This window comes from Piliocolobus tephrosceles, chromosome 4 (assembly GCF_002776525.5).
Source record: "Piliocolobus tephrosceles isolate RC106 chromosome 4, ASM277652v3, whole genome shotgun sequence".
Lineage (NCBI taxonomy): Eukaryota > Metazoa > Chordata > Mammalia > Primates > Cercopithecidae > Piliocolobus > Piliocolobus tephrosceles.
In genome coordinates, this window is record NC_045437.1 from 91024625 (window position 1) to 91038835 (window position 14211).

Genomic DNA, 14211 nt, shown 5'->3' on the forward strand with positions numbered 1-14211 from the left:
AGAAACAGGCAATAACAAATGCTGACAAGGATGTGGAGAAAGGGGAACTCTCATACACTGTTGGTGGGAATGTAAATTAGTACAACCTCTATGGAGAAGTTTGGACACTCCTCAAAAAACTAAAAGTAGAGCTGTCATATGATCCAGCAATTCCACTACTGGGTCTATATCCAAAAGAGATGAAATCAGTCTATGGAAGAGATATCTGCATTCATGTTTGTTGCAGCATTATTCTCAATAGCTAAGATTTGGCAGCAACCTAAGTGTTCGTCAACAGACAAATGGATAAAGGAAATGTGGTACATATATGCAATGGAGTACTATTCAACCATAAAAAGAATGAGATTCTATCATTTGCAACAACATGGATGGAACTCGAGATCATTATAAGTGAAATAATCCAGGCACAGAAAAACAAGCATTACGTGTTCTCACTTATTTGTGGAATCTAAAAATCAAAACAATTGAATGCATGGACATAGAGAATAAAAGGACGGTTACTAGAGGCTGGGAAGGGTTGTTGGGGATTAGGGGTACATGTGGATGGTTAATGGGTACAAAAGAAATGGCAAGAATGGATGAGGCCTACTATTTGATAGCACAACAGGGTGACTATAGTCAATAATAATTGTATGTTTTAAAAATAACTAAAATGATGTAATTGGATTATTTGCAATACAAAGGATAAAAGCTTGAGGAGATGGATACTCTGTTCTCCATTATGTGATTATTGTGCATTGCATGCCTATATCAAAACATCTCATGTATCCCATAAATATATATGCCTACTATGTACCCACACAATTAATAAAATAAAATAAATTAATAATCCTCAAAATTTTCCCCTTTCCCCACATTCTTGCCAACATCTCTTATTTTTCATATTTTTAATAATAGTCATTATAACTGGGGTAAGATGATCTCATTGTGGTTTTGATTTGCATTTCCCTGATGATTAGTGATGTTGAGCGTGTTTTCACATACCTGTTGGCCATTTGTATGTCTTCTTTTGAGAAATATCTATTGATATTCACCCAATTTTTGATAGGATTATTTTATTTATTTATTTATTTATTTATTTATTTATTTATTTATTGAGACCGAGTCTTGCTGTGTCACCCAGGCTGGAATGCAGTGGCGCGATCTGGGCTCACTGCAACCTCTGCATCCTGGGTTCAAGCGATTTTCGTGCCTCAGCCTCCTGAGTAGCTGGGATTACAGACATGCACCACCATGCGCGGCTAATTTTGGTTGCCAAGCATCTCCCTATATTGGTTTCAGAGTCCACGTGGGTCAAAGGGCTCTCCCGTGGCTTGGTTTGCAGTAACCTGTAGTAGGAGTGTGCACTGCTAAAGGTCTGTCACCCTTTTCTCAACCAGGAAGTCTCTCTGGGCTTCCGGTCAATTCTGGCTGAGCAGGCTGCCTCACCTCTCTCCTTCCTTGTTCTAATGTTTTCTGACACTCCTCTGTTGAATTCCAGTATTCTCTCTTAGATCATTTATTCGAAGTGTGGTTATCTACTCGCTATGTTGGTTCTTCTCTGTGGAAGAGGTGAGTAGCAAATGTAGCTAGTCAGCCATCTTGAAGCTGCTTTCTCAGCAATCTCTCCTAACCATGTTGAAGTATACAGTTTAGTTGTGTTAAGTGTATTCACGTTCTTGTGAAACGGATCTCCAGACTTCGTCATCATATAAATCTGAAACTCTGTACCCTTTGAACAACCATTCCCCTTTTCCTCCTCCCCCGCCCCCTGGTAACCACCATTCTAATTTCTACTTCTCTGCATTTGACTAGTTTAGATACCTTATGTAAGTGGAATCACACATTCTTTGTCTTTCAGGGACTGGCTTATTTCACTTAGCATAATGTGATCAAGGTTCATGCTTGTTGCAGCATATGACAGAAATTCCTTTCTTTTTAAGGTTGAATACAGCTGTGTTTTTTTTTTTTTTTTTTTCTGTGAAACTTTTCAATTTTAAAGGGAGGTATTAAAAATCTTAAAATTTTTTATAGTAAGGAATGATAATTATAAACTACCTGAAACTTTCTTTGACCCAGGTATATATAAACTGGGGTAATAGGACCTTATGAGTAGGCACATCTTGTTAAACCAAGTAGTTTCTTTTTTCCATTCTTTGGTTGGTAGTTCTATAATGGTGTTTGGTAGAGATGACAAAAATGTAAAATATCTGAAATAGACAATATTATTTATAATTTATTTAAAAATTAATTCATACTATTTTCACATAGTAACTGCTAAACCATTAATAAAATAGATATCTCTATATAATTGCATAAAAATACAGTTAAACAGAACACAGAAGGAAGATCATACTTTATAGGAAGATAATATTTTTGTAATAAGCATATGGGGAGGTATAAACTGTTAGACTTCATTCCTGTTGCTAACTCATACAAATGTGAGAAACAAAAACCTTTTTGAAATACCACCTCTTGTTATTCTTAAAAAAACGTATTGAGTATAAAGTTAAAATAATCTGATAAATCAATGACTTGTCATTTAACACTTTCAATAATAAACTTTATTGCACTTATGGCTATAATAAATTCACTGAACAAGCACAGAATAGAATTCAACTGCAAGCCCACTTTCTCTACTACTTTTCTCTTCCTTTGAACTCATCCCATTCTCCCCTTACTATACTTCTCTCCTTTCAAAAGGAAGCCACAGAAAATATTCTTTCTGGAGGAACAAAATTACTTCCCAGGATTAATACAGGAATATACGAATTCAATAATAATAGCTTTAAAAGATGACCTTTAGATATATTAGAAGACAATCCAAATGTGAAATCCTATAACTTTATAAGATGTTATATTTGGCTTATTGGATTAATTTATTTTTAACTTTCCATTTTTGCATCTAGTCAAAATGAAGCACAATTAGGCAGATTTAGTACACAGACCACCACTTAGCTGAAGGAATAAAGTCAACTGTTGCCTTACGTTGATTATTATAGTAACCTGTCTAAAGATCAGATTAGATGGAATGTCCAGTTCCCATAAAATTTTCCTACCATTTTCTAAATGGTCTTCACAGAATTTTTAGAAATTACTTCAACCAAATCTTAAAAACACTTGGCTTATGATTATACTGGCCAACTAAAGTACATTTTTTAAAAATAAAATGTGTTATTTGGCAGGCAGCTGTCTACATGGCCATTTATGTATTTTTATTTAAAGAAAAAATGTAAGAGATTTCCTAATGTGGCCTCCTCTGCACCCCAAGCTTTTACTCTTTGAAAAATGCATGAGTACTTTCCTTTGGAAATCATGTAGCCTACACATATTTTATAAAAATCACAGGATGTGGGAGTACGGACAATTTATTATATATCTGAGAACATCAGAAAACATGAAGTTTGATGTCATATGCTCTAAAATAGCCCATGATGTAAGGCTTCTGGGCCTGGTGTGGTCACTCATGCCTATAGTTCCAGTGCTTCGAGAGACAGAGGTGGGAGGATCACTTGAGGCAGGGAGATCAAGTCCAGCCTGGGCAACATAGTGAGACCTCATCTTTACATAAAAATTTAAAAAATGAACCAGGTGTGGTGGCACACACCTGTAGTTCTAGCTACTCAGGAGGCTAAGGCAGGAGTATTGCTTGAGCCCATGAGTTTGAGGTTACAGTGAACTATGATCATGCCACTACACTACATTCCAGGCAACACAGCGAGACCCCATTTCTAAAATGAAAAAAAAAAAAAAAAAAAAGATATAAGGCTTCTCCCAGACATTCTTAGACTGCCCAACCATGCAGTTCTCTTTGTTGTCTTTTTCTTTCATTAGCAGCTATTTAATCAATTGTGTTTGTTAACTGCCCCCTTGATGAAATAACACTGTAGTAGGCATACGGGGAGTTATAAAGGGAGACTTCATATTGTATAATAAGATCTTCAGGGTCTTTATAATCTAATATCAGGCAATGATAGGAAGGAAATAATAAATATCTATAATTGTCCTTAGCAGAGAGGGTACTAGAGCATGTTCTGTTCTCTCTGTGTGTGTGTGTGTGTGTGTGTGTAGCAATATAATGAAAAGTTTTTTAAATAACACATTATATGAGCTAATGAGCTTTGGGGTAAAGATTGCTGGAATTAGTTTTCAGCCTAAATTTGGAAGAAAGATGGATTCTGGTTGGGAAAACATGGCAAGTGTGTGACTTGAACCAAGAGGATGGCAGGCAATTGTCTGAACATGGAGCCATTTGGTATAGGACCTGAATATGTATGAGTAGAAGTTTGATTCTGTTTTAGGAGGAAAACTGAAAACCAATACAAGCAGAGGTGTGACTAAAGTTATAGTTCAGGAGAATGCCTTTTTTTTTTTTTTTTAACTGTAATTAGATAAATTGAATGAGGAAGGTTGGCACAATTGTGGGTAAGGCAATTAAGATTGGGACTTGGGCTACAGCTACAACAAAATTAAATTAAAAATTTCAGATGACCTCACGGGGCTATGTGACTCCATTCAACTTAACATCCAAATGTTGCATTTCAAAAACCCTTTAAAATTTTTCTGAACATTTTTGCCTGTTGTCATAGATACTTCAAGACTGAAAGGAGAAAAAAATAATTCAAAGGGAACACGAGATGGCAGCAGTTATATCATATAAAGAGAAAGATTGAGGAAAGAAAAACATTTGAAATTATTTTTAAAATAAAAAAATATGTAGCACCTTATTCTTTATGTGCTGTATTCCTTTTCAGTACAGAGACTACTCAGTCATTGGTTTCATGCTTCACAGCACATATGAGGTACATTCTGACTATGGTAAAAATCCTACTCCATTACATGGGATTGTTTCCTAAAATAAAGCTGTTGCTGTTTTCTGCAGATACTGTTCCTCTGTGTTATCTGAGGCAGAAGAGTTCTGTGGGGTGCAGATTTGTTTTAAGTGCTCCAGCATTGCTTTTTCTTCCTCTTGTAGTGTTTCATCCTTCTTCATTTCCCACCTAAAAGAAAAATCACATCTTAGCATTTTTGTAACTTTCAAACCACAGGTCAACACTCAGTTAATCAAGACTTGAATATGTAATCATTGGCTTATTGAGTCATCTGTTTCCCTTTGTTTATTCTTCACTGACTGCCTCTTGGGTAATACGATTCATTGGCACTGCCTCCACAGAGTGGGCCAGGAGAGTGGGAGACGAAAGTAGAGTGAAATCAGCTCCACTTCAGATAGTTTTTTTTTTTTTTTTTTTATTATACATTAAGTTCTAGGGTACATGTGCATAACGTGCAGGTTTGTTACATATGTATACTTGTGCCATGTTGGTGTGCTGCACCCATCAAGTCGTCAGCACCCATCAATTCGTCATTTATATCAGGTATAACTCCCAATGCAATCCCTCCCCCTTCCCCCCTCCCCATGATAGGCCCCGGTGTGTGATGTTTTCCTTCCCAAGACCAAGTGATGTCATTGTTCAGTTCCCACCTATGAGTGACAACATGCAGTGTTTGGTTTTCTGTTCTTGTGATAGTTTGCTAGAATGATGGTTTCCAGCTGCATCCATGTCCCTAGAAAGGACGCAAACTCATATTTTTTATGGCTGCATAGTATTCCACGGTGTATATGTGCCACATTTTCTTAATCCAGTCTGTCACAGATGGACATTTGGGTTGATTCCAAGTCTTTGCTATTGTGAATAGTGCCGCAATAAACATACATGTGCATGTGTCTTTATAGCAGCATGATTTATAATCCTTTGGGTATATACCCAGTAGTGGGATGGCTGGGTCATATGGAACATCTAGTTCTAGATCCTTGAGGAATTGCCATACTGTTTTCCATAATGGTTGAACTAGTTTACAATCCCACCAACAGTGTAAAAGTGTTCCTATTTCTCCACATCCTCTCCAACACCTGTTGTTTCCTGACTCTTTAATGATTGCCAGTCTAACTGGTGTGAGATAGTATCTCATTGTGGTTTTGATTTGCATTTTTCTGATGGCGAGTGATGATGAGCATTTTTTCATGTGTCTGTTGGCTGTATGAATGTCTTCTTTTGAGAAATGTCTGTTCATATACTTTGCCCACTTTTTGATGGGGTTGTTGGTTTTTTTCTTGTATATTTGTTTGAGTTCTTTGTAGGTTCTGGATATTAGCCCTTTGTCAGATGAGTAGATAGCAAAAATTTTCTCCCATTCTGTAGGTTGCCTGTTCACTGTGATGGTAGTTTCTTTTGCTGTGCAGAAGCTCTTTAGTTTAATTAGATCCCATTTGTCAATTTTGGCTTTTGCTGCCGTTGCTTTTGGTGTTTTAGACATGAAGTCCTTGCCCATGCCTATGTCCTGAATGGTACTACCTAGGTTTTCTTCTAGGGTTTTTATGGTATTAGGTCTCACATTTAAGTCTCTAATCCATCTTAAATTAATCTTCGTATAAGAAGTAAGGAAAGGATGCAGTTACAGCTTTCTACTTATGGCTAGCCTATTTTCCCAGCACCATTTATTAAATAGGGAATCCTTTCCCCATTTCTTGTTTCTCTCAGGTTTGTCAAAGATCAGATGGCTGTAGATGTGTGGTATTATTTCTGAGGACTCCGTTCTGTTCCATTGGTCTATATCTCTGTTTTGGTACCAGTACCATGCTGTTTTGGTTACTGTAGCCTTGTAGTATAGTTTGAAGTCAGGTAGCGTGACGCCTCCAGCTTTGTCCTTTAGACTTAAGATTGTCTTGGCAATGCGGGCTCTTTTTTGCTTCCATATGAACTTTAAAGCAGTTTTTTCCAATTCTGTGAAGAAACTCATTGGTAGCTTGATGGGGATGGCATTGAATCTATAAATAACCTTGGGCAATATGGCCATTTTCACGATATTGATTCTTCCTATCCATGAGCATGGTATGTTCTTCCATTTGTTTGTGTCCTCTTTGATTTCACTGAGCAGTGGTTTGTAGTTCTCCTTGAAGAGGTCCTTGTAAGTTGGATTCCTAGGTATTTGATTCTCTTTGAAGCAATTGTGAATGGAAGTTCATTCCTGATTTGGCTCTCTGTTTGTCTGTTATTGGTGTATAAGAATGCTTGTGATTTTTGCACATTAATTTTGTATCCTGAGACTTTGCTGAAGTTGCTTATCAGCTTAAGGAGATTTTGGGCGGAGACAATGGTGTTTTCTAAATATACAATCATGTCATCTGCAAACAGGGACAATTTGACTTCTTTTCCTAACTGAATACGCTTGATTTCTTTCTCTTGCCTGATTGCCTTACCCAGAACATTCAACACTATGTTGAATAGGAGTGGTGAGAGAGGGCATCCCTGTCTTGTGCCAGTTTTCAAAGGGAATTTTTCCAGTTTTTGCCCATTCAGTATGATATTAGCTGTGGGTTTATCATAAATAGCTCTTATTATTTAGAGGTACGTTCCATCAATACCGAATTTATTGAGTGTTTTTAGCATGAAGGGCTGTTGAATTTTGTCAAAGGCCTTTTCTGCATCTATTGAGATAATCATGTGTTTCTTGTCTTTGGTTCTGTTTATATGCTGGATTACGTTTATTGATTTGTGAATGTTGAACCAGCCTTGCATCCCAGGGATGAAGCCCACTTGATCATGGTGGATAAGCTTTTTGATGTGCTGCTGAATCCGGTTTGCCAGTATTTTATTGAGGATTTTTGCATCGATGTTCATCAAGGATATTGGTCTAAAATTCTCTTTTTTTGTTGTGTCTCTGCCAGGCTTTGGTATCAGGATGATGTTGGCCTCATAAAATGAGTTAGGGAGGATTCCCTCTTTTTCTATTGATTGGAATGGTTTCAGAAGGAATGGTACCAGCTCCTCCTTGTACCTCTGGTAGAATTCAGCTGTGAATCCATCTGGACCTGGACTCTTTTTGGTTGATAGGCTATTAATTATTGCCTCAATTTCAGAGCCTGCTATTGGTCTATTCAGGGATTCAACATCTTCCTGGTTTAGTCTTGGAAGAGTGTAAGTGTCCAGGAAATTATCCATTTCTTCTAGATTTTCTAGTTGATTTGCGTAGAGGTGTTTATAGTATTCTCTGATGGTAGTTTGTATTTCTGTGGGGTCGGTGGTGATATCCCCTTTGTCATTTTTTATTACGTCTATTTGATTCTTCTCTCTTTTCTTCTTTATTAGTCTTGCTAGCGGTCTGTCAATTTTGTTGATCTTTTCAAAAAACCAACTCCTGGATTCATTGATTTTTTGGAGGGTTTTTTGTGTCTCTATCTCCTTCAGTTCTGCTCTGATCTTAGCTATTTCTTGCCTCTGCTAGCTTGTGAATGTGTTTGCTCTTGCCTTTCTAGTTCTTTTAATTGTGATGTTAGAGTGTCAATTTTAGATCTTTCCAGCTTTCTCTTGTGGGCATTTAGTGCTATAAATTTCCCTCTACACACTGCTTTAAATGTGTCCCAGAGATTCTGGTTTGTTGTGTCTTTGTTCTCATTGGTTTCAAAGAACATCTTTATTTCTGCCTTCATTTCGTTATATACCCAGTAGTCATTCAGGAGCAGGTTGTTCAGTTTCCATGTAGTTGAGTGGTTTTGATTGAGTTTCTTAGTCCTGAGTTCTAGTTTGATTGCACTGTGGTCTGAGAGACAGTTTGTTATAATTTCTGTTCTTTTACATTTGCTGAGGAGTGCTTTACTTCCAATTATGTGGTCAATTTTGGAATAAGTGTGATGTGTTGCTGAGAAGAATGTATATTCTGTTGATTTGGGGTGGAGAGTTCTATAGATCTCTATTAGGTCCGCTTGGTGCAGAGATGAGTTCAATTCCTGGATATCCTTGTTAACTTTCTGTCTCGTTGATCTGTCTAATGTTGACAGTGGAGTGTTGAAGTCTCCCATTATTATTGTATGGGAGTCTAAGTCTCTTTGTAAGTCTCTAAGGACTTGCTTTATGAATCTGGGTGCTCCTGTATTGGGTGCATATATATTTAGGATAGTTAGCTCTTCCTGTTGAATTGATCTCTTTACCATTATGTAATGGCCTTCTTTGTCTCTTTTGATCTTTGATGGTTTAAAGTCTGTTTTATCAGAGACTAGGATTGCAACCCCTGCTTTTTTTTGTTCTCCATTTGCTTGGTAGATCTTCCTCCATCCCTTTATTTTGAGCCTATGTATGTCTCTGCATGTGAGATGGGTCTCCTGAATACAGCAGACTGATGGGTCTTGACTCTTTATCCAGTTTGCCAGTCTGTGTCTTTTAATTGGAGCATTTAGTCCATTTACATTTAAGGTTAATATTGTTATGTGTGAACTTGATCCTGCCTTTATGATAATAACTGGTTATTTTGCTCGTTAGTTGATGCAGTTTCTTCCTAGGCTCGATGGTCTTTACATTTTGGCATGTTTTTGCAATGGCTGGTACCGGTTGTTCCTTTCCATGTTTAGAGCTTCCTTCAGGGTCTCTTGTAAGGCAGGCCTGGTGGTGACAAAATCTCTAAGCATTTGCTTATCTGTAAAGGATTTTATTTCTCCTTCACTTATGAAACTTAGTTTGGCTGGATATGAAATTCTGGGTTTAAAATTCTTTTCTTTAAGAATGTTGAATATTGGCCCCCACTCTCTTCTGGCTTGGAGAGTTTCTGCCAAGAGATCTGCTGTTAGTCTGATGGGCTTCCCTTTGTGGGTAACCCAACCTTTCTCTCTGGCTGCCCTTAAGATGTTTTCCTTCATTTCAACTTTGGTGAATCTGGCAATTATGTGTCTTGGAGTTGCTCTTCTCGAGGAGCATGTATGTGGCATTCTCTGTATTTCCTGAGTTTGAATGTTGGCCTGCCCTACTAGGTTGAGGAAGTTCTCCTGGATGATATCCTGAAGAGTGTTTTCCAACTTGTTTCCATTCTCCCCCTCACTTTCAGGCACCCCAATCAGATGTAGATTTGGTCTTTTTACATAATCCCATACTTCTTGCAGGCTTTGTTCATTTCTTTTTCTTCTTTTTTCTTTTGGTTTCTCTTCTCACTTCATTTCATTCATTTGATCCTCAATCGCTGATACTCTTTCTTCCAGTTGATCGAGTCGGTTACTGAAGCTTGTGCATTTGTCACGTATTTCTCGTGTCATGGTTTTCATCTCTGTCATTTCGTTTATGACCTTCTCTGCATTAATTAGTCTAGCTGTCAATTCTTCCACTCTTTTTTGAAGATTTTTAGTTTCTTTGCGCTGGGTATGTAATTCCTCCTTTAGCTTTGAGAAGTTTGATGGACTGAAGCCTTCTTCTCTCATCTCGTCAAAGTCATTCTCCGACCAGCTTTGATCCATTGCTGGCGATGAGCTGCACTCCTTTGCAGGGGGAGATGCACTCTCATTTTTTGAATTTCCAGCTTTTCTGCCCTGCTTTTTCCCCATCTTTGTGGTTTTATCTGCCTCTGGTGTTTGATGATGGTGACGTACTGATGGGGTTTTGGTATAGGTGTCCTTCCTGTTTGATAGTTTTCCTTCTAACAGTCAGGATCCTCAGCTGTAGGTCTGTTGGAGATTGCTTGAGGTCCACTCCAGACCCTGTTTGCCTGGGTATCAGCAGCAGAGGTTGCAGAAGATAGAATATTGCTGAACAGCGAGTGTCCCTGTCTGATTTTTACTTTGGAAGCTTCCTCTCAGGGGTGTACTCCACCCTGTGAGGTGTGGGGTGTCAGACTGCCCCTAGTGGGGGATGTCTCCCAGTTAGGCTACTCAGGGGTCAGGGACCCACTTGAGCAGGCAGTCTGTCCCTTCTCAGATCTCAACCTCCGTGTTGGGAGATCCACTGCTCTCTTCAAAGCTGTCAGAGTCGTTTGCGTCTGCAGAGGTTTTTTTGTTGTTGTTTAGCTGTGCCCTGTCCCCAGAGGTGGAGTCTACAGAGACAGGCAGGTTTCCTTGAGCTGCTGTGAGGTCCACCCAGTTCGAGCTTCCCAGTGGCTTTGTTTACCTACTTAAGCCTCAGCAATGGCGGGCGCCCCTCCCCCAGCATAGCTGCTGCCTTGCGGTTAGATCGCAGACTGCTGTGTTAGCAATGAGGGAGGCTCCCTGGGCATGGGACCCTCCCGGCCAGGTGTGGGATATAATCTCCTAGTGTGTCGGTTTGCTTAAAGCGCAGTATTGGGGTGGGAGTTACCCGATTTTCCGGGTGTTGTCTGTCTCAGTTCCCCTGGCTAGGAAAAGGGATTCCCTTCCCCCTTGTGCTTCCCAGGTGAGACGATGCCTCGCCCTGCTTCAGCTCTCGCTGGTTGGGCTGCAGTAGCTGACCAGCACCGATTGTCTGGCACTCCCTAGTGAGATGACCCCAGTACTTCAGTTGAAAATGCATAAATCACCACTCTTCTGTGTCGCTCGTGCTGGGAGTTGGAGACTGGAGCTGTTGCTATTCGGCCATCTTGCTCCGCCCCCCAGGATAGTTTTTAAAGAACTGTTTCAAATGAGGTTTCTGTATTTCAAGAATGTATGTGGTATGAAAATACACATATAAATAAAATCTAAAATTAGCAACTAATAAGCAAATATTTTTCATAGTATTTTTTCCCTCACTGATTAATCAGATTAGTGGTTTTAAGTTGCAGGGAGGCTTGCCAGGAAGGCTTTAGCGGAAAGAAGAACATCAAGTTTACTTGTATATACCTTAAGGGCAGGTCAGTTTATTTCTTGAAATAAGATCAGATTTGAAGCAATCAAGTTCAACCATTCTAGAAAAGTGGCAAATTGTTAGCAAGGTTCCAAAGAACATTCACTAAAAAAAAGAGATTAAAGACTTTCTAATTCTGGATGATTAAGAGATACAGACTCTCAAACTACATACATATAAATATAATCTTACAAAGTAAATATCATCACAATAACCCGAGCACACTTACTTCTTCCTTCCTATCCACTCTTTCCACCTCCCCAGGATTGCCCAGGGTATACTGAACCCAGCATTATAACAGTTTCATTCCCCTCTCCTCACTCTTATTTCTGTCCCGCCCTAAGCTGTCCACCATGATGTAATGTTACAAAAGGATTTTAAAGCCAGTACTGATACAGTCTAAAAGATCCTCTGCCATAAAGGCTTCATTCAGCAGGATAGGATTTCTGATAACAAACAAGCAGCTACTCACTGAATGTCCTCCAGAACCCCTCATTGTGTTATAATCCAGACTCCCAGATAACAAATAGTCTGTTACACATGAATTTAGGGTGGAATTTTCTGGTTTTGTTTTGTTTGAATGATGAAAAGAAAGCAACTGTATTTTCTTTGTGTGTGTGTGTTTTGTTTTGTTTTGTGTTGTTTGTGAGACAGGGTCTCCCTCTGTTACCCAGACTGGAGTGCAGTGGCACAACTATGACTCACTGCAGCCTTGACCTCCTGGGCTCAAGTGATCTTCCTGCCTCAGCCTCCGAAGCAGCTGGGGCTGTATGTGCACACCACCATGCCCAGCCAATTTTTAATTTTTTTGTAGAGACAGGGTCTCCGCTATGTTTCCCAGGCTGGTCTTGACCTCCTGGGCTCAACTGATCCTACTGCCTCAGCCTCCCAAAGTGCTGGGAATACAGGTGTGAGCCACCATGCCTGGCCTTGGATTTTCCATAAAGATCTCATAGTAGGATGTCTGTTCCCATACACGTTTCCTTTTTGGAGTGCTGAGTTCAGTACGCCTGGTCAGTCCCTGCAGTGATATATATGAGATGAAGAAGGAGGGGAAATATGGAGAGAAGAAAAAGGATTATCTGAAAAATGACACTTGGTTTCAATTTATATTTCTGCTTCACCCTCTGCCTACGATTCTCCTCATTTCCTAGCCTCAAACTTTTCTGGATCTAAAAAGTGCTATTTTTGACTGCCTTAGTTTCTCCATGTTTCCATATGGTTGAAGTTAAGTCGTTGATCTAACAGGTTTTAATAAAAACATGAATGAAAAAATGTTTTTCACTGCCACACTATTCAAAGCCACATCACAAGGGAAGTCAGTATTTTGGGATTTACAGTTTAGCCCACAGGATTTTCTTACACTGCTTTCATGGAATTTTCATGATAAAAAGCTCTCCCTACCCATTTTATATGGGTGAAATTGGGTATCACTAATATTCATGTTAAATTGAGCTCCTCCCAAGCAGGAAAATAAATAATGGAAAATACTTTTATATAGCATTAACTAATGGTTAAGCATTCTTTTAAACACTTGACATATCACTCTTTAAATTCTCAATAAAAAATGTTATTATTCCTGTTCTACAGATTACTAAACTGAGGTACAGAATGTTAAAATCACTGGCCTGAGTATCTTTGTATTTGAACTCAGAGAGTAAGGCTCTGGATTCTGGACTTTCAGATGGAATTAACAACCATGGTTTAAAAACCATTTACAGCTGATATAAATTACTGGTTAAAAAAAAAAAAAAAAAAAAAAAAAAAAAGTTTAAATATTTTACTTTCTAGAAAATATTGCCCAAATTGTGCTAGATATTACATAAAATAACCCTCTAAGGATCATATAATCTTAAAAGAAATCCAAACATGAAAAATTAGATTTGCCTTTTTTCCCTCCCATGTAAAGGTGCTAATATTGTCTGAGTAAATGAATTATTTTATGAATGTCAACAGAATAAAGTATGTAATATGCACATAAATATTTTGATCATTGTCTCTGCTTGTGAAAATTGAAAGTAGTCTCTCTGCTTCATTAAAAATCTGTATAATTAATGTAATTTAAATGAATCATATACATAATAGAATCCATGATAAGGATTTTTGAAGCTTCATGACAATTATAGGCACTTCACAGTATAATTGAGCTGTTAGTAATTAATGATATTAGGCAAAGTTACCTACCTACCACAACCTTATTATATTTGCTCTGTGCTTATTAAGAAGAAATCATTTCATAAGAGGATAAAAAATGATGACAAAAATGGATGAAAAAATAAGAACTACATTTTCCTTAATAGTTTTACTCATATTGAGTGAAAGCATTAGAGATTTGAAATGTGTATTTATCACAAACATTGTTATATTTCACAACTATAAGTTCTTAAGAGAAGTTTTTCTTTAATTCCATCATGGTTTTGGGTTTTGTTAACACAATGCAAACACGACAAGTCAATTCTGTTAAAAAAAATACTGAAAGAGAAAAGAATCTACCAATTTGTTAAACGTAATTGGATGGGCAATCTGTTAAAAAATCTTTACTCCTGATTTCCTCTAATATATTTAATATCTGTGATGGAAAAAGCATACCCTACAGAAACCAGAAAATGTTGGAAGCAGC

At 38.1% G+C, this 14211-nt stretch overlaps 1 protein-coding gene across 1 annotated transcript in view; it reads right to left on the reverse strand.

The window, feature by feature from the left end:
* Positions 1-3761: 3761 nt before the first annotated feature.
* The window catches only part of KIAA0825 (KIAA0825 ortholog), a 495761-nt gene continuing 485311 nt past the window's right edge, over positions 3762-14211 (reverse strand). Inside the window, exon 23 of the mRNA XM_023212146.2 lies at positions 3762-4979. Within this exon, the coding sequence (XP_023067914.2) occupies positions 4832-4979 (148 nt within the window). The 3' untranslated portion in view covers positions 3762-4831. The remainder of the gene's footprint in view (positions 4980-14211) is intronic.